The sequence below is a fragment of the Python bivittatus genome, unplaced genomic scaffold (genome assembly GCF_059951505.1).
Source record: "Python bivittatus isolate LINGU-HERP-01145 unplaced genomic scaffold, Pbiv_v1 ctg000980_np1212, whole genome shotgun sequence".
Classification (NCBI taxonomy): Eukaryota; Metazoa; Chordata; class Lepidosauria; order Squamata; family Pythonidae; genus Python; species Python bivittatus.
Genome location: NW_028277125.1, coordinates 66,549,615 through 66,570,326, shown reverse-complemented (window position 1 = coordinate 66,570,326; position 20,712 = coordinate 66,549,615). Strand labels below are relative to the sequence as shown.

General features: G+C 36.2%; 1 protein-coding gene across 2 annotated transcripts in view; it reads right to left on the bottom strand.

Annotated features, from left to right (window-relative positions):
* The window catches only part of INPP5A (inositol polyphosphate-5-phosphatase A), a 323,622-nt gene that overhangs the window by 104,553 nt on the left and 198,357 nt on the right, over positions 1 to 20,712 (bottom strand). For both annotated transcript variants that reach the window (XM_088132558.1, XM_088132559.1), the window contains exon 9: positions 11,347 to 11,431. In XM_088132558.1, coding sequence (XP_087988684.1) covers positions 11,347 to 11,431 — 85 coding nt within the window. The remainder of the gene's footprint in view (positions 1 to 11,346; positions 11,432 to 20,712) is intronic.

Here is a 20,712-nt window from a genome sequence, read left to right as displayed (position 1 = left end):
AAATTCCTAATTGATAAAGTTCCTATTAGAAATCATTACCAATCCAGTATAAACTGGTTTGATTCCGACTGTTTACATTCTAGAAAACATTTGAGGACGCCAATGTGACTGGCCCAGAGATATCCTAGCTTAAAAAATCATTCTAGAATGTTACAAATTAGGCGTGAATATAAGAAACTCATTATGTCTAAAAAAGCCCTTTATACTGCTAAATTATGGGCAGATTTGGAATTTTCAGCAAAAGGAACTAATTCTATTTTTTTCTGGAATTCCGTTGCGGGTCTCCTGAAGGAACACAAATTCCAACTTGATATTCCTACACCTGCTTTAGTTTGGGAGGATTTTTATACAAGCATGTTTACAGACTCAAATCAAAGCCTCCCACAAAAGCGACTAACTGATCCCACATATTTTGAAAACCTCCCTCCTTGGCCCCCTGTGTCAGTAGCTGGTTAAATCTATTATCCAATCCTTGAAACCTAATTAGGCGCCAGGAGAGGATTTTTTTTACCTCCAGAACTCTTTAAAACTCATATTGACTGGTGGGCCCCATTACTTGCAGGTCTGTTTTCCTACATAAATAATACAGGATTTATTCCAGTAGGGTGGGAAGTTGCAATTGTCATCCCTATACACAAAAAGGGAGACAGGTCCGACCCTCAAAATTACAGACCAATAAGTCTCATCGGAATTGTAGCGAAAATGTATGCTAAACACTTCTTAGGCAAAATAGAGGATTGGGTAATTAGGATAAACCTCCTTGCAGAGGAACAAACTGGTTTTAGACCAGATTGCTCCACATTAGATAACTGTTTTATCTTACATCACCTTATTACAAAACAACTGGCTAGAGGCAATAAACTGTTCACTGCTTTTATACATCTAACTGCAGCTTTTGACTCTGAAGGGCATTATTTTAATATATGATTTTATATTCTATATATATATTTCACATAATGTATAAACATACATGTAACAGTGCACTCTATCTTATTTATAAAGGGTTAACTTGCTTTGTAAAGAGCACAGTGTTTCTTTCCCCCCACCTTATCTCTTTGTTGAATGCCTGATTGTCTTCAAATAAGCAATTAGCTTGGTACAAGCTTGGTAAAAGTTGCAAAGAAAGAGGCCCTGCATTCCGAGAGAGATAAGGAGGTAGGCATTTCTTTGGTAACAGGAGAAGAGAGTTGAGCTAACTTTCTCTTTCTGAGATCCACCTTTTCCTCCCCTTAGACCATCCCAAAAATCCCTTGTATGGACATGAGGGGATGTATGATCTGATTACATTTGTAAACGTCTATAAAATCTCTGTTGTTTGCTTTGCAAGGTGTGGTTCTCCTCAACAGTTTGCCACTGTGTTGAATGAGCCATCCAGAATGTTTCTTGGCCAATAAAACGTATGTTAGCTAATAAAGCCTCGTCTCAAGTTCTATCTGGCTTTTGGAACTTGGGTAAACAAATAAACAAAGGCGTGTGCCTAACAACTCCATAAATAGAAATATCTTATGGAAGAAATTGATTAACTTAAATATGGAGCCCAGACTTTTATTTCTGGTAAAGGCCCTTTATTCAAATACCCACCTAAAAGTACGAACTGGTGTAAATGGCTCCTTAACTAAGAGCATCCCCACTCATAGAGGTGTTAGGCAGGGGTGTATCTTAGCCCCAATGCTTTTTAATCTTTACATTAATGATATGCCAGGGTCTCTGTGTACCCCAGACACACACATTAAAAATTCATGGTACATTTGTAAACGTTTTTTTATATGCGGATGACATGGTTCTAATGGCATACTCTCAAATAGGTCTGAAAAGACTCTTGAAAAAGTTAAATACTTACTGTGTTTCTAACTCTCTAACTATAAATAAATGTAAATCCAAAGTGATGGTTTTTAGCAAAAAGAGTGAAATACCATTGGCAGATAAAGGGGGAGCCAATAGAACAGGTGAATTCTTCTACCTATTTAGGAGTGGTTTTTACTGATATTGGAGCCTGGGAAAATCACTTTCGAAGGACAGCAGGGAGGGCTGAGGTCTGTGCCAAAAGCTTACTTAAACTGTATAATTATAAATATCCTGGCATGCTGACCCCTATACTGAAAGTATTTAGAGCAAAAATTGTCCCAATGATGACCTATGGCGCGGAAGTGTGGGGCCTTGCAAAATCTGCTGCACTTGAACATATCCAGACCCATTTTTTAAGAAATATATTGGGAGTTGTTAAGAACACGTCAGCCCCCGTGATCAGAGCGGAAACAGGTACCCATTCTATACAGAGCCAGTCAGTAATTAAGGTCTTTTCTTATTGGCAGAGAGTCCATTTAATGGATTATGATAGGCTTCCCAAATTATGCCTGTTGGAACAAATAAGTATGGACCTCTCCATATCCTGGCTAAAACATCTTACTAAAGTTATCTCACAATATGGGCTTTCCACTCAACAGGTACTTATAAATACCTCGCAGGCAAAGGATATTTTTAAACAGCGAGCCCCGGATATCAGTGCCCAAACGGACATGGAGGAACTGGTTAAAAATGGGTCATTAAAATGGTTAGCTAAGAATAAAATTACCTTTAATTCTGAAAAATACCTGTCGATGAGTATAACCCAAAACCTAAGAAAGGCCTACACTAGAGCTAGGTTTGAATTACTGGACTCCATGGTCAAATATGGTTGTTTCCATCACATGCCTTATGATGAGAGGCTGTGTGTATGTGGGGACCTAGCCATAGAAGACATTGCCCATGTTTTGTTTGACTGTAAACTTATGACTCACTCAGGCTTAATTATTTGTCCTCTCTGTTGGAAAGAACAGTCCATTGGGACTCCAAACACAGATTATCCTATTTTCTTTCGGGCACAAATATCTTTATTGTGAGTAGGACTGCCAAGTTTGTGGACAAGGCAGCTCAGTTGAGTGCCCAATATATAGAGCAGATTGGAGTATCAAGTAGGGGTGATGGTCTTATATGAATCTGGATTTATGATATTAGCGATATATTATTATATTATTTTATAATAGTATTATATTTAGTACTATTGCATTTTATTATTATAACATTTTATTGTATCATGGATTTTGTGTATTAGTTATTTGTTTTACCTTTGCTGATGTTCCTTATTCTTGTTGATATGGTTGTAAGACTAATCAATAAAGTTGAAAGTTGACTGTGAGAATGTAGTCCAGTATACCTAGAGGGCATTAGATTTACTCTATATGGAATTCAATATTATAGTATAAATCTATTTACAATTCCTCAGAGTTAATTCCAAATGAGGTTAAGTACACTTTCTCCAAGATAAGCAGTCAGAGCACTGATGGGTAACCTATGGTTTGTCAGTCACATGAAAGCCTTCAATACTTTTGTTGTGACCTGCCACAGGTATAATCACCCCCACCTCTTTATTTTCCTTCCTCCCACTTACTTATCACTGTTGTAGCTATTGCTCCTGCTATTAATTTTCTGCAAAACCTAGGAACTAGAACTGCCCACTCAGTTCAGAAATAAGAGCACAGGGCATTCTGACATCTCCTCTAAGAGGACTTTATAGTCCCTTCTCATTGCAGAAACAAAGTATTTTAGAAAATTGGCAGTGGTAAAGCATAAGGGGGAAGGTAGTTGGGGAAATGGCTGGGAGAGCTTTAACCCTCCCTCTCCATTGATACTGTTGCAGCTGAAATAGTTATAGAGTGTATGTGTGTGGGCACATACGTGCACTTTTGCAGATTAAGTCTGCAAATTTCAAACCAAACCATCTCAATATAGTCTATATTCAAGTCACCAGGAGCTGCATCAATTTTTTTATTGAGAAGGGTAATACGTATAGCATTGTTATCATGGAATAAATCTTACATACCACATAATACACAGTGTCATTTTGAATTAAGTACAAGAATGCTTTATTGCTAAAATATGTTGGGGCTTCTTCAAATCATCCTGTGGTAGAACCATAGAACTAGCAGCCCAATTTTATAGATCAAGTCAAATATCCAGCATCATATCTCAGCATCATATATTATTATGGTTTTTCTAACTCATCCTTGTTCTAGTTTGCCATGCTATAATCAAAGATATTAATGATATTCAGAAAGGGATTAGATCACTTAATCTTTGCTACAAAGCAAGACTGAATAATGCTTCCATTTGTAGATTAATGTAAAACATTTGACTACGAGGCTTAACAAATTATTTTATTGAATTACCTCCAAAATAAAATAGCATATTTACATAATAGTTCATTATGCTACCGCACATGGAAAAGACATCATAGTAACATTAATCTATCAAACTGCTGAAGGATAAATAGTATTGAATTGTTGACTGTATGAAGCATGATCCTGACCAGATTTAATCTAAAACTGTGGGAAATAGACCTTATCTACCTATCTATCTTTTCTTCAGAAATAATTTGTGCTGGCTCATCCATAATATAGACGGTACCTTCTTATATTCAGAGGCTCAGAAACATTATGGTCTGAAGTAGTTAGTTATGCAGTACAGAAGGTTAACAATGACAACAACAACAAAGTGTACAAATGAGAATGTCATCATAACTTCCTCAATATGAACTACAATTCTTATAATCCCCAACTGGCAGTATTTGGTATAAAGAATTGTCTCCTTTTTATTAAATATGCATTTATTTATTTTAATATTGTTTATTACTAATTGTTTACAACCTAAACAGGAACATATATAAAATCAAAGCACTAGAATTCATACATGAAGTTTACATAGAAAAGAACAACAGTTAGCACATTCAAACTAACCAAATAAAATGACATCTCCCTTCACATTTCAAGCTGTGAAACCAACCTAATCCCTCTGGACAATGCAGTCTACAAACCAACATGTACTTTTGATCATGGAGCTCAAGTGACACAAAGAGATAATGAGAAAGAATGTTGCTATCAAGTTCAGGTTGATGAATGAGCTGGAACTGCAATTTCCAGAATTCCTAGTTAGCATGGGTGTTCATACTGGCACTGAATTTTGAGAAACTGAAGTCCCAGTATATATAAAAAGCACTATTGGGGACCAGTGATGCAGAATTAGTTCATGATATGTTTTTTTCCTGAACTATAATACTTTCATAAGATAAGTTTGATACTTTGGTAGGCAGTTCATAATGAGAAATGGTACAGAAAAACTTGCAATATTTTAGCTAATATTGTAAAATAACAATAATTCAAGAAAGCCGATTTCTTATAATATTGATGTACCTGGGGCAGGGTAGATGGGATCACATAATGATTAATTTATTTATCATAGTATCTTCTTATTACTTATGGTGAAACAAACAGACAAAAAGAAAATGAATAGTGCTCTTCTCAACAAAGTTGAATGGAAACTAAAATTCAAACAGCAAGTTAAAACATGCCTCTGCCTTCCACTATAGGACAAAGCATTAAATTGAGCTTATAGGTTCCACTGGAAGATGATACAGAAATTCTTATTAGCAATTCCTAAGTGAGAAGACCTCTCTAATCTATGGAAAACTCCCTGTTTCCTACTTCACTGCATGAAGAACTATAGAAAGCAGACAACCCTTTATAGGTCAATCCCCCCCCCCCCCCCGCCAAGCTAATCAATCAAGGACATCTGCTCTAACAAATACAGGGGAAAGGGCACCTCTGCATGTTAAAAACACAAAATGACAGCCAGTCTTGGACACCAATGGGAAGGCAGCCTTACAAATTTAAACAGGGGTTGTGACCCTTCCACTAACACTTCCATACTTTTATGTCAATTATGGCAGAAAATAATGATTTATGGGACTAATTCTGCCACCAAATTTACTGTAGGAACCTATCTTGAGTAGGAAAATAGCTGCAGGGTTTGATTAACAAAATATAGCAAGATGCAGTCAAATATTAAAAACCTAGGTAGTCAAGAGCAAGCATGAAACACAGGTGGATTCAAGCTATGCTCTCTTTCTCTTCAGTAACAAAACTCTTTAACTTGCTGAAAAAGAGGTGTTGTGTTTAAGTGCATTTCAGCATGTGCTATTTCATTTAGTTTTCCACAAAAATGTTGATAATCTATGTCTACAGTATAAATGAAACAGGTTTGCCCAACTGGTGTCTACAAGTCATTTCTAAAAAGAATAGACAGCTAAAACCTACCCATAGTAAAGTTATGTTTCAAACATGAAATTAGGTAGCAAACCTTATAGCAAAGCCAAACCCAACTCAACCCATTAGAACATAAACACAGCCCTGCTAGATCAGGCCAAAGACCATCTTAGTCCAGCATTTTGTTTTTTCCAGTGCCCAAACAGATGCATCTGGAGTTTTTGCATGCAGCAGATGGAGATTTACACCTCTTCTACCATGGTTACCCTACAACTAGTATTTGGAGGCATGCTGCTCTCAAGCTGGAAATATCCTTAGGTTTTCAAGACCAATAGCCCTTAATAAAGCTATCCACCAAGAATTAGTGATAATTTTGTCCTGTGGTTATGAGGTCCATTGGTTGTGCACTATATGAGAAAGCACTTTCTTTTGTCTGTTTTAAATCTCATTCCAGTCAGCTTCACTAGGTGGCTCCTGGTCCAAAGGGAGAAAAATTTCTCCTTGCCAACTTTGTCCCATGCCATTTAACATTTTATACACCTTAATCATGCCCCTTCTAGTTGTTCTTTTATGCACTTTCTCCACCTCTATTATATACGTTTTCAAATGCATTGACCAGAACTTTCCACAGTACTCCAGAAGCTAGAGTACTGTGGATTTGTATAAGGGCATTACAATGTTGGCATTTTTATTTTCAATCCCTTTTCTAATGATCCCTAGCATGGAATCTGCCTTTTTCGCAGCTGCTACACACTGAATTAATATCTTGATTGAGCAATCCACTGTGATCCCCGATCTTTTCTTGGTTAGTTTCAGACAACTCAAATCCCACCAATATACTAGGGTTTTTTGCCCTAATGTGAATCACTTTACACTTACTTAAGTTGAACTGTATTTGTCATTTGAACTATTAGATCACCCAGGAAAAAACTACTCACAGTCCCTTCTAAGAAGTGAGGGGGACAGAAGCTAGATGCCACTGCTTCTCTGTGACAGTGACAATGCTTTGGAATGGACTCCTCACGAAGATCAGGCTGGCCCCCTCTCTGTTGCTTTTCAAGAAATGTTAAAAACATAACTATTTTGGAGAGCATGCACTGTGCCACCTTTTATTTTCTAATTCTTTTCATTTTCTTTTTCTTTTTGTTCTATTTTAGTTGGTTATATTGTGTACTTGTTTCTGGGATTTTATGACAGTTGTCAATTTAACCATTCTGTGGATATTTTAATTGTTTTCTGTACTATATACTGTTAACAAATGAACTGCTGAAAGTTGCTAGATTGGGGTGGAGTATAAAATGCAATGATAGAGAAATAGACCATTCAACCAGTTTAAAAAGCCATTCCTAGAGTTCTTTATAACCACCTTTGATTTTTTTTTTTTGACTTTCTTAATATTTCAGTACGGTATATTGCTAAAGTCAAAATCATTTGTCAACACATAAAGAACCACTGGCCCTAATACAAATTCTTGTGGGACTCCACTTCTTACTTCCTTTTATTTAAAAATTGCCTATTTATTCCTACTTTTTGCTTTCTGCTTTTTAACCAGTTAACAACCCATGAAAGAACCTACCCTCTTACCTACAACTACTACATTTACTCAGAACCTTTGATGAGGAACGTGCAAAGGCTTATGAAAATCTAAACATAAAATATAGATGGGATCATTTCCATCCACATGTCTGCTGACACTTAAAAAACCATCACTCTAACAAAAGTTTGGTGAGACAGGATTTCCCCTTGTAAAATCCATGCTGAATGCAAGATTTGTTCCCCTAGCTGTCTAATTAATTTTCTTTTATTATAATTTCTACTAAGTTGCTTGGAATAGACATTAAGCTAACTGGCTTTTAATTTCCCAGATCTCCCTTTTTAAAAATGGGTGTCATATTGATTACCTTCCACTCCTCTGGCACTGAGCCTGATCTGAGTGACAAATTACATATTTTTTTGCTAGGAGGTTACATTGTGGTGTTTCAAGATACTGAAGCATATTTTCTCATGTAAAATAATTTACTGCTGTTTCAATTACCCAAGAAAGTTTATAAAGGCTCAAGTATCTCTCCTAAACCTTTTGTAACAAACACAGGTGAAAGGAATTTATTTTGTTTCTCTGCTACATCTCTACCATCCCTTCCATTCTTTTGTCATCTAAGAATGCAATTGCTTTCACAGCTAGTTTTCTGCTGCGAATACATTTTAAAAACTTTTTATTCCAACAATAATATGAGAAGATCTGTTTTAGAGAGATCTGAATATGTCAAACAAACTGTAATCATGAGTCACTGATTTAAAACGAAACCCAACCAAGCCAAACCCTTATTCCCAGCCCTACACTAGCTAAGCAATAAATGCTGTGGAGAATAATTTTATAGGCCAGAAAACAACTCACATATTTTCAACTCTTGTATGTTCCAACCAGTTTAGCCAATGCTAAGGGCTGCTGGAGTTCAAATCTAAAACATCTGAAGGGTATCATATTGTCTATACCTTTCCTAGGACATCTCTTGAATGTGACCAGTTCCCTTCATTTTTCTTTCATTTTTAAAATATATATCTATAGATTTAAATGTTTCTCTAACACAATGTTTGAACTATATTTGTCTTCCTCCATTTAATGCCTACCAACTCTCAAAATACTAGCCGGCACTGGTAGGTCCTAAGTTGGAGAACCTGGGCTACATGTAGTACATCCCTTTCCCAGAATTACAGTGCTTACCTTTCACATTGCTTAAATCTACAAGCAACAGGTTATTTACTGTGGCAAAGGTATCTGGACTTTCATTATATAAGGATGGGTGACTTGCTACTAATATTAATGCTAGTATATTACAGAAAGTTTAAAAAAAACCAGACTATTCATGAAAAAGTTCCAGAAATCTTTTGCATGGGAATATTTCTATATTTATTACTTAAAAATAAAAGGGTTTTTTAAAGGATATAGAAATTAAAAGCAACTATAACTTTCAGGATCAGCAGCCTCCAAGAGATCTATGGCATATGTCCTGCAAAAGATTAATTATGAATTGAACACCAATCTACCAAATGTTGTTACTGTTATTCAAGATGTGTTTGAACTCTGCAGACTGCACCACAGCAGTGCAAATGGAATTCTGCCCTTCATTCATAAACAAGTACAAACAAAAAAAGTTGCTATGGCCCACTAGAACAAACACAGCTGGAACAGCCATGTCTTTTTAATTAGCTAATGATAAGCTAAAACATCCATCTACTTTATATGAACAGTGACAGAGTAGGTACCAATTAATCATGGATTACTGGATCCAGCCACTGATTAAGTATGCAAGAAAATAAAATAATAAAGTTATGTTTATTTTTTAGTCTGTTAATGGGGTTAGGATAAACTGGCAGTTTACCAGGAGGCTTTTCAACTCCAAGTAAACTTTGAAGGCTTATTGCTACAACAACTTAATAGTTACTACTAATGGGTTGCCAGATGTAAAGTGGTGCTTAAAAGTTTGTGAACCCTTTTCAATTTTTGAAGTATAATGTTTTTGACTCTTTTGTTTAATTGGGTTCTATCTGTCTAGTTTTAGGACGCGTGGAGGAATGATCATGTTTTAGGTCATATTTATCCAGAAATATTTTAAATTCAAAAGGGTTCACAAACTTTTAAGTACCACTGTATTTATTACAAAGGGTATTATTCTCCCTCTGCAAAGAAATGATTCTCATATCATTCTGCAATATAGTAATTCTTCACTATGAATGTTCTGTGAGATAATAAAAGATGGATTGCTTTAATTATTACTCAGCATTTTTCAAACTTTGTATGTTACTTTGGGTGGTGCCTTTAATTTTAGAAATGCTAAAATAAATAAATAAATAAATAAATAAATAAATGCTGTTCCCAGCAACCATCTTTTGGCAAACATTTGAATGCTCTCAAAGGGGTGCAGATCTTCTTCTTTGCAGTATAATTGCCTTTGAGCTACAACAGTTTTCAATGTTGTACAGGAAATGTGGATGAAATCAGAGATGTTGGAGAATTTAGTCTGGTCTACATTCTTGAGCAAATGAACTAAATGAACCAAATCAACAACTACCAGATAAATATGATGACTGAAGGAAGATTTGTTCTTCCCTGAAACTGAATGTAAACTCAAGAATTGTATTAATCCATAAATACAAAAGTGATTTATATTAATAAATAATGTGTACGCAAGAATGCCTCTACATGAAAGATATGCGGACACTCCCCAACTTTCAAAACTGTTCCAGAAAGTCTTGTGTAACCTGACTGCCCCCAAAATGTGTGATGGAAGTTCATATGAAATGAAAGGTGGGCTTTGTTCTTTTTCCTCCTCCTTTATTGTTTTCATTTTGTGCTCTAGAAAATAAAGGAAAGCTTCTGCCATGCGGGGGATGCTGCCTGCCTTAGAGTTTTGCTCTGCTGTATTCATCTCTGCACTGTACTATTTTGCACACCTTTTTATGCACCCTGAAAATTTTAAAAGTGATTTATGGGAATCTCTGTGTAAAATCAAGTTCTACATAAATGGGGAGCAACTGTGTTAAAAAAACAGTGTGTCTATATTAAAGAAGAGCCAGTTTGGTGCCGTAGTTAAGACATCAGGCTAGAAACTGGGAGACTGTGAGTTCTAGTCCTGCCTCAGGCATGAAGCCAGCTAGGTGACCTTGGGCCAGTCACTTTCTCTCAGCCCTAGGAAGCAGGCAAGGACAAACTACTTCTGAAATCTTGCCAGGAAAAGTGCATGGACTTGTCTAGGCAGTCACCAGGAGTCAAAACTGACTTGAAGGCACCAAAAATAAAAAAATACAGAACATGTATATGAAGATAAGTTTAAAAAATCATTTAAAAATCATTGTTAAATACTTCCCCCCCCCAAGCATGTCATGAATCACCAACAGATTGTCCATTTCTGTGTATGGCATTTCTCAACCATTCAAGCATAAATCCCCTATCTCTGCAGGCCTTTGACTCCAATCAATCAATCAATCAATCAATCAATCAATCAATCAATCAAATAATGGATTTACTGCAGATTCTATATATTATGTAGACCCGTAGCATTATAGCAAGAAGAAAGAATAACCATACTGAACCATACTGAAATAATCAAACTATGTAAATTATATAGTTTGATAGCTGTTTTCAAGTAGGTTAACTATGAAAAGATGTGGGTTTTTTTTAGCTAATTTAGTATCAATTTAAATTCCTGATTACTTTTAAAAAATTAAAGAATTTTGAATGGAATGTAGATGTAAACAAAGAATTTCCTACCTCCACCACTGACTTTGAATCCAGTCGAAAGTTGAAATCACCAAAGATAAAATATGAAACTCGTTCAAACCGCTGATCTATAATTCTGAAAAGACAAACAAAAAAATATTAAATGCAGTGTGTTCAGCTATATATCAAATAAAACAAAATCCAGAACTGTACCTGTGAAGAAATTACATATATATTGATTGGATATATTCTTATGCATCTGACCAAAAGCCACCAAGATGGACTAGGAATTCACAAAGTCTTTAGAACTGGTCTGGAAGATATCTGTATAATGTATACATTAGGGACTATCCTAGAACTACTATACTACCATGGATAGAAGAGGATGAGGACCAAATGCATATATTTTAAGGAAGGGACATGTTTGAATGCTTTTTTAGCTTCAGTGAATACATAAATGACAGATCATCATAAATAAGATTAATTTCTTTTGCTCTTTTGCTCCTTCATTCCCAATAAAAATCAGGCAGCTATTTATTTATCAGATTTATATAAAATTGATCTAAAAAAACTTTTAGAAGATAGTCCACCTTTTTCACTAACAGTGAACTTGCAATAGCATTCAAGTATAATTGCATCAAAATATATTTGAATGAATAATGGGAGTCCTCTATCATTATGAGCTCAACAAGCTGCCTTGTTCTTGCTTTCTGAAATAGTGGATTTATTCAAATCCATCCTCTTACGGAGCTTTCATACAATCTAGTTCCACACAGTGAACTGTGCTTATCAGCAATGCCATTTTTCTGGTTGCTATTTTTCTGATCACCTTCAAAAAAATTACACAAAATCATTTAGCACTAGACTTTGGAATCTCACAATTGATGAAAAGCCCAAAGAAAAATGAGTTTCTTACTTGTGATGAACATAATTGTTTTGGTGAAATTAATAATGAAATGTACATGTAGAAACTGCAGTGAAATTTTGTAGCATAAAATGCTTCTCTTTCAGGTTCTTGTCAGTCAGGGCATCTTCTAGGTACTTCATTCCATTTATCTTTCTGCAATAGTCATACAATATTAGAGGGCCATGGAATACATGGCGTCATTGGCATTTCCTTCATATGCTAACTTTGGGACTTTTTCAATCCCCTCTTGTGTGTGCAGTTGGTGCAGTTAAGATTACATGAGGATCCTTATTTGTTGCTCGACTTGGGAAATAAAAAGGAATATTATCATTAACAATGCTTTCAAAAAATAAATCTTTACTATTAGTATAATTATTCAGTACAATTCTTCAATTTTAAGTCTAAAATGTCAAATGTCCTGAATATATATTCCTAAGAAATGAACTTTAAATATAAATGGGTAAATATTACATATCATTTTTTTTAGCCTTGCAATGTATGATTCTTTAATTTTGGCTTAAAAACAACTGTCTATAACAATTTTATTTGTTGGAATTTGAATAGCAAAAGGAATCCAACCAAAATCAGTGTTTATGGGAATATTATGTGCTGCAAAGGTACAAAATAATGACATTAGATAGAAATCTGGAACGAGTTTATGAATTCATCAAAGCATTTGCATTAAGCAGTGTTCTGGAGGAAGGTGGGGAATCAGAAGCCTTGCGCAATCTCAAAAAAGATGAATGGATTGGAATAAGCAAGAAGGAGACCTGCACTCCTTTAAATTTAACAATAAATCTCTATAGCTCATCAGATATTTGCAATATTCCCCCCACCCCCGAACAAGATGAGGGCTTTGTAAGTTGTTTTATTGTAATCCTGTATTACAATTTCTTTTGAACATGCCATGAATCAAAATTTCCTATAAAAAGTTGTGATTACTCACCCAGTGGAGTGATAAATTTCAATAGAATAAGAAAGAATGTAGCCAAGTCATGTCACCAGCATTAATTTTATGTTTCTCAGTGGGAGGATCTACTGCTGTTTCATACTGTTATTATCTGATGCTTGTATCACATTATCAAAAATACTGTAATCTATCTGCAAGACTTACAACTCAGTTTTACAGCGCTGCCAAACATATGATCAGGTTAAATTATTTTAGCAGTAGAATGAGTACAGAGCTGGTAGCTTTCACAGAATACAGCCACACACATATACCCACATTCATCTAAGATGATTTGTGCTGATCATAGAGCTGATATCTATCAATATATAAGCACACACAAATTTTCATCTAAGCTGATTATATATCATATAATCCATAAATCCACCCATCCCCACACACCTAAATGAGATTCAATTACTTGGTATCTCTAATAATAAAAGACTTATTGGTACCAAGACATGGATATTCCTGCACGAAATTTAGACAAAATAAACAATACTACAGGGCCAGAGCTCCGGTATAAGGAAGGGTAAAGGTAAAGAAGAAAAAGGAAATAAGTCATTGTGGAAGGCACCTTATCACCACAGAGACACTGCAAACAAGGGAGGTGATCAATGACTTACCCATAAACTCCCAAAGAAATAACAGTATTAGTCCACTGCAGCAAAATATAACAACAGAAAGTGATGTGCATCTAGGATTAATTAAACAATCACAACTTACAGTATCTGCTGTAAGCTTTTTAAGGTCATCAGAGGCAAGAAATAAATTCATGCCTTATTCATGTCTTTAAAAAATAGAGATATCAACCATGTGAGCAGTTCCAGTAAATCCATGTGAAGGCTTTCAACTACAGTGTTAGTACTGTATGTGTGAATATCCTGTTGACATTTCTATATTTTGATCAACTTCAGCAAATGGTGAACTTATTGGGACTATTCACATATTGAGTATTTCCACTTACTGAATACCTGAATACAGTTTCAGCAATACAGCTCAGAGAAAAGATTCTAAAGCAAATTGCAAAGATTTTCAATTATTCAATTATTAAAACCACCAAAATTGACAATTTTCCATAAATTGCTTGAATTATGCAGCATCCAAAACATCAGATGTCCCATTTATAAGGTTGTTTTGGACAGAAAAATGATGTTGTGTAATACTGCCATATTCACTGTATCTGCTACAACACAACCAGTGATTATGCTGTAGCAACTAAGAAGAGCTCAGTGTAAAATGCTGTAGATAAATGATGTTGTTTTTCACATGTTCTGATAAGATTTAAATAGCAAATAATAATAATTTCTGTTTGTCTGAGTACTGATACATATAAGGCAAAAATGGTATTATCTCAAACAATTACTAGTTTTTTGTAGTCTAGAAACTGATTTTACACTGACAGGCCATAATATTACTCAATTTTGTATTTATCTTTTGGACCACCATTTGCTTCCTGATAAGTTCAAAGAGTCCATTTCCACAAATTTTCTTGTTTGGCTGAATCAAATATGGAAGCTGAATGATTAATCTCAGTTAAAGAAGTCTGCCTTGCACAACATTAGTACTGCAAGTATTTATGTTCCATTTATTTCTTGAAGATACACCATTTTTTTGGCAGTATTGAACGACAAGATTTATATTTCCCGCCTGAAGAGAATCATTCATTTCTAATGATTTGTATTCATAAGTTGCTATGGGAAATAAAGTTTAAAAGGCAAACCCTGAACTTTTGAGATCCTGTATCTATTTTAATTCAAAATTGTATAAGGGAGGTCATGTCAGCCCTTCGAGGTAGACCAGACTAGGAAACCAAGGTTCTGAATGCTAATACTACTTTTATTATAAGGTTACAGTAACAGAATCTTGCAAGTCTGAATGTGCTTCCCCCTTCCTCCCTTTATCTTCGTGAGAACTAGGGAGGGTCCTGTCTGAGTCGCTTTCTCAAATTACATTTCTGCCCCAGACTCAGATTTCTTTTGTCTTAGTTGTGGTTCTTCCTCCTGTCCCTCAAGGTTCTTCCTTCTGTCCATTACAGATAAAGATTTAGCAAGTTCATCTTTCCTAAGTTTGCTCCTTAATTTAGGAAAGAGGACTACTAATTTCCAATCCTTAAAGCACCCAACTGCTTCAATAATCATTCTCAAAGAAGGAAATACTCAGCCCAAACATACCCAGAGCTAAATCTGATTGAAATAATTCAATATATGAGGCCTCAAGGAAACTGAGCTTTCTTCCCCAAGAACTCAAGCGAAACACAAGTTTTGAGAAAATAGCAAGTGTCTGTACCATCAATTCTCTTTTGCATTTTGGAATCACATTGACTTTAAATCCTGGTATTACTATAAAGTTGAGTAAGGTTGGGTTAACAAGGTCAGTAATAGAGGTCACCCTAAATTGCCCTGAACCCAAAACATCCTGTTCTGACCTCACAGAAGTGCTGTGATTTCAAAACAGGCCATTTTGCACTTCTCTAGTAAATATTTTTTAAATATTTTGCACACCTCTAGTATTTAGGGCTTGTTTGGTTGTTTTTATATAGCCACTCAATTCAAAACAACTTGGGGGTGAGGTGGGGGGAATACAACAATTTTAAAAACCAAGATAAAACAACTGCCAGAAAACAAAACAAATAACAATAAAACATTTATTAAAATATCGCTCCGAGTTTAACTCAGTCAATGCCCTGGCTCAATTCTTGTGGGAACAGCCACATCTTTGCTGCCTTTCAAAAGGGTTGGGGGCTGTCTGGATTTTGGCGCATAAGGTGTTCCACTGGTCAGTGACGGAGAAGGCAGGCTTCCTGAGTCCCATCAGATGGCATTGCTTGATAGAAGGAATCTGAAGCATGCCAACTCTGTCCAATTTGTTGGGATGGGCAGGAATTAATAGGAGACAAATAACCTGCTAATAATCCAGTAATCCAAACAGGAAATGATTAAGGTATTAGTGACAGTGAGCAGAGTGCCTGCTTCAGGAATGGATGCAACTGATGCACAAGATAAATTTATGCAGAAGTCCTCTTGGCTGCAGCTGTCATCTGCTCCTCAAGCAGAAGCCAAGAATCCAGGACAATCCTCAAAATGTGCATCAGTTCTGCCTGAGGGTAGAATCTCTAAAATCTATGTCACTTGGTCTTACTAGAGTTAAGTATAAGTCTGTTCCTCGTTATCTAGATTCTCACAGCCTCGAGACACTGATAAAGAACCTTGAAGGCATCACTTTGTTGATCAGAGGTGGAGATGCAGAACTAAGTATCATCAGCATACTGAAGATATCTCATCCTATGCTAACAGATGATTTCACTCAGCAGTTTCCTCCAGCAGTCCTTGTGTTACGATGGCAATTGAGACTGGAATTGCAGTCCTGGTTCCTGTCATTAAAGAAGGACCATGCAGGTCATTAAGTGAGGACCTCACAGCTTCCCCGTTGACTTTAGTTGTGGAAAACTGGCAGGGAATGTCAGAAAGCACAATCACACGATTGCGGGGATGCTGTGACAGCCGGAACTCCAATGACCTGTTGTAAGTCCCCCTCGTTCAGCACTGTTGCAAGTTTGAACAGTCTCTAAATAAGTGGTTGTAGCCCAAAGACCACCTGTAGATGTTAAATATGAGAAACCCCATAAAGCAAGGGCCTAGGGCTCAATCTCTGCCCTCTGTCCAACCCCAAACCCAACTGGAACCAGCCCTGGAAGAAGGAGGAGAACCACTGCAACACTATGTCTCCCACTCCTTTCCTCCTAAGTGTATCCAAAAGAATTGACAGGATTGAAAGCTATAGAGAGATCAAGGAGGGCAGAATTACCACTGCCATCCCAAGTCATCCATAGGTCATCCACTAGCATGATGAATGTCATCTCAGTATTATAACCAGGCCTAAATCTTGACTGAAGGGGGACAAAATAATCTGTTTCTTCCAGGGCCCTATGAAGCTGCAGCTTGACACCTTCTCCATAACCCTTCTTCAAAAGAGGAAGTTGGAGACTGGATGAAAATTATCCAGTATTGTTGGGTCCAGGGTTGGTTTCTTGAACGGGGGTGTACCAGTGCATCCTTCAGTACAGACAGACTACTCAATCACTCATGGATGAATTAACCACTGCCTGGACCCAACCACACATCACTTCCTAGCCAGCCTGAACCAGCCACAAGGGATATAGATCTAATGTACAATTCCAAGGGCTCTGTCTACTTCTACAGGACTAATAGATACCATTTCTCCCAAAAAACCCAGTCAGGCTGTGCCTCAGTTAACCTGATAGAATCTGCACTGTCAGAGTCCAACTCCAAGTGCATCTAAGCAACTTTATCTGTCAGATGACTTGAATACTCCCCAGAGCAGCTTCCAGATGGTCCTCCAGGACTTTTTCCAAAGTTTCTTAAACTATCTCTGATACACATCCAGATTTTCATGAGCATTTTCATATATATGAATACAGAGACATATATGTTCACATCCATCTCTAGTTTAAGCACTAGAGCATGTTACCTCTGGACTGGCTTCCAGAAGAGCCTGAAACACTTGAGAGAAAGGTGTACAGGGAGGAAAGCTCTAGACCTAAAGTTAGACTGACTGACTGAACTATATGGATGTGTTTTCCCTTCCTTCCCTCTTAATACTCCAGGGAGCTAGGGCAGAACCATTTTGAGTTTTTCCCTAAAATTATAAAGACTTAAAGCATGTTTGTGTACATATTGTTGTAACTATCTCTGCATGGTTTTACCAAGGACATCTCTGCTACTCTCTATATAGATGAACCTACATATGAAAATAGGAAAAAAGAGTAATCTTAAATGTGCACTCACCAAACCTATACAGATTAGAGTTTGATATTTGTGCCCTTTCTTGCCATGATTAGTAACTTCTTGTGGTCTAGCAAAAATCTAATGTGTGTCCTACTCTCTTGCTGCTGATGCCCATGATTATTCATGTTTTCTACTCTTTGTGTGTTCAGAATTAAATGTAATAATTTATTTTGGTATTTTAAATAAGCTAACTAACTAGTGCTGTTTCCTGCAAAAATTGCCCTTGGTTTCCAGAGCAAAATGCACTCTCTCTTTACATTTAATCAAGTAAGGAATATGCTATTCTCTAATGTGCATAATTTCTTCTGCTTTTTTCCCCTCTTCCTCTCTCCATCATGCATATGGGATTTCTGTCTTCTTAAAACAGATTAGTTACCAGATGCAGGCTGAAAAAATCCTGATGAGTTAAAGGTTTCTGCATCACTTGGCTCTCATGTAGTAGTCCTCTGGAATGCAGCCCAGAAATGATAGCCCTAGCTTCCAAGCCCCTAACTTAGGGACATGACTAGTTAACCAGTTAGCCCTGTGGTTAAGATGTCCCATATGAAACATCGGGAGAGGAGACTCCTTGGTCTGGGCTGCAGTGGGCATGGGGCAGGCTGGCAAGACTCTGGGCAAACAGAAACCCAGGGAGGAAAAAGAGGTGCATGAGGAGAATGAAGCCCTGCTTAGGGGCCCTCATTTTCTACAACTTTTTCAAAGTGCCCTAATAACTTTTCACGTATACTTTTACATTAAAGATATTTATAATCAGAAAATTGTGCTTGAAAAAAAATATTATAAAACAAAATTCAAGTTCATTTATCTCTTGGATGATATATCAACAGCATCAGTGAACAGTGCTTGCTCTGTAAACCATAGTAAAAAAATCAAGAATAGAAAGATTGGGCAGGAGACTGACTGCTATTACTTCAATGCAGGCTATTGTTTCCAACATTTATCAATTCTTCAAGGTTAATTTTAACAGGAAAAATTCCCTTTAAATTAAATATTGGGTTTGATGACAGCCCTCTTTAAAATACTTGAAAATATGTGAAGAAGTTTGCTTATTTAACAGGAAAAGCATCATGAATATGTATTTACAAATGCTCTGTAATGTATTTGGACAAACATGTTAGACTTGGCCTATGGTACTTACAGCAAATTATATGACTATTTCAAAATAAATATACTGTATCCAATGGAACGTTCTTTCCTAGACAATATGTTTAGCACCTGAACCCTGAACTATGAATTTAATATAACTTTGAATTATTCATTTTCAAAAATTATAAGGTACTTTTGAGGTATTTCTTCATATTTAAAGTGAAAATTTAAAATAATTAAAGCATATTCCATAGATGAAATTCAGAACTGCAACAAACTGGCTAAGAGGGGGATGTTTTTTTTCCCCCAGGGCCTCAATTATTATTATTTTGTTTAATATTCTCTACTTCACTCAGGGTTCAAAGTGATTAATAAGACAAGAGCTATATAACTGACTTTGTACTTTTGCTATTTATTCTCTTATTTATTGCTAGTAAGATGGTGTAGAGATGAGGATATAGTATGGAGGGGAGAGTAGTTACTGTAGTAGTTATTTTGTGAATGTGGGTGTGCATGCATGTTGGGGGCTGGTGAACATGATTCAATGTGACAAGAGGAACATGATCTAGCTAAACCATTTCTCAAGGCACTTTGTAAGAAGGATCAGCTGCATTATTCCTTTAATAGCCATGTCTAATGCAATAGGCCAGTGGTTTTTGTCCCAAGCCAAGGTATCAGCTGCAGGTCAGAAGGTAACATTCTGTTTACAAGATTATTTCCTAAAGCACTTATCTTGCCTTCGGTGTGAAAAGTTGACTTTTCTGTTTGTAAGGGGGCCAAAAGAATTGAAGGAATGGGAAAAATTAGCTACACTGAGCTGGAGCTGAATAGAATTAAGTGGGAGGTCTGAGAAAGGCCCAGTGTGGTGCTCAGCGGTCACGTCATCACAGTTCATTCAGGCAAACAGTAACAGTGTCACCAACATTCCCACACAAAGACAAAGTTCTTTACACAGTCTATAAACATGCTTCCCTTGGACGATTCATCCTGATTTGACACCACTGAAAGGACAGTTCTTCACCCACTTCTCCCCCTCCCTCTTTCTCTTTTGTGAACAGCAGAACAAAATCTCAACCCTGGTCCAACGATATGAATGAAGAAAACAAGGAAGAACATTTTAGTATTTCTAGGGAAGAAACAATTTAGAAGACAAAATAATTTTATACATAAGAACTCTTTTTTTGTGTACTTTGAAAAACTAATATTAGATGTAATCTTGTTTATTTTCCTATATTTTTTTCCTTATTGGCATGTATGTGCCTTGAATGCTAATAAAAGCAGATTATTTGACACTAATAATGAAAGAAATTAGTAAGGACACAGGACAAATTGGAGCAAAAACTGAATATGAAATCCAACAATGTTAAGATACGGTGCTAAGTTTACCATTTGCGTTGAGTAGATTTTTAAAAATCTCTTCAAAACAGAGTTAAATACATATTTTAAGCATTTTGAAGATCATTTTGTGCTCTTTAATTGGCAGAGTTTAGTAAAGCAGCTTGCTGAGTTTATTAAGGCAGTTGATATAAAACAAACTTGATGTCTATATAGTTGTCCTTGTAGTATGGCTTGAAGATATAGAACATATATTTTTTTAAAAGCAAACAATAGAAATAATTTTAAAACATTAAATATTGTTGCACCAAATGCCAACCAAGCACCAGTATAAA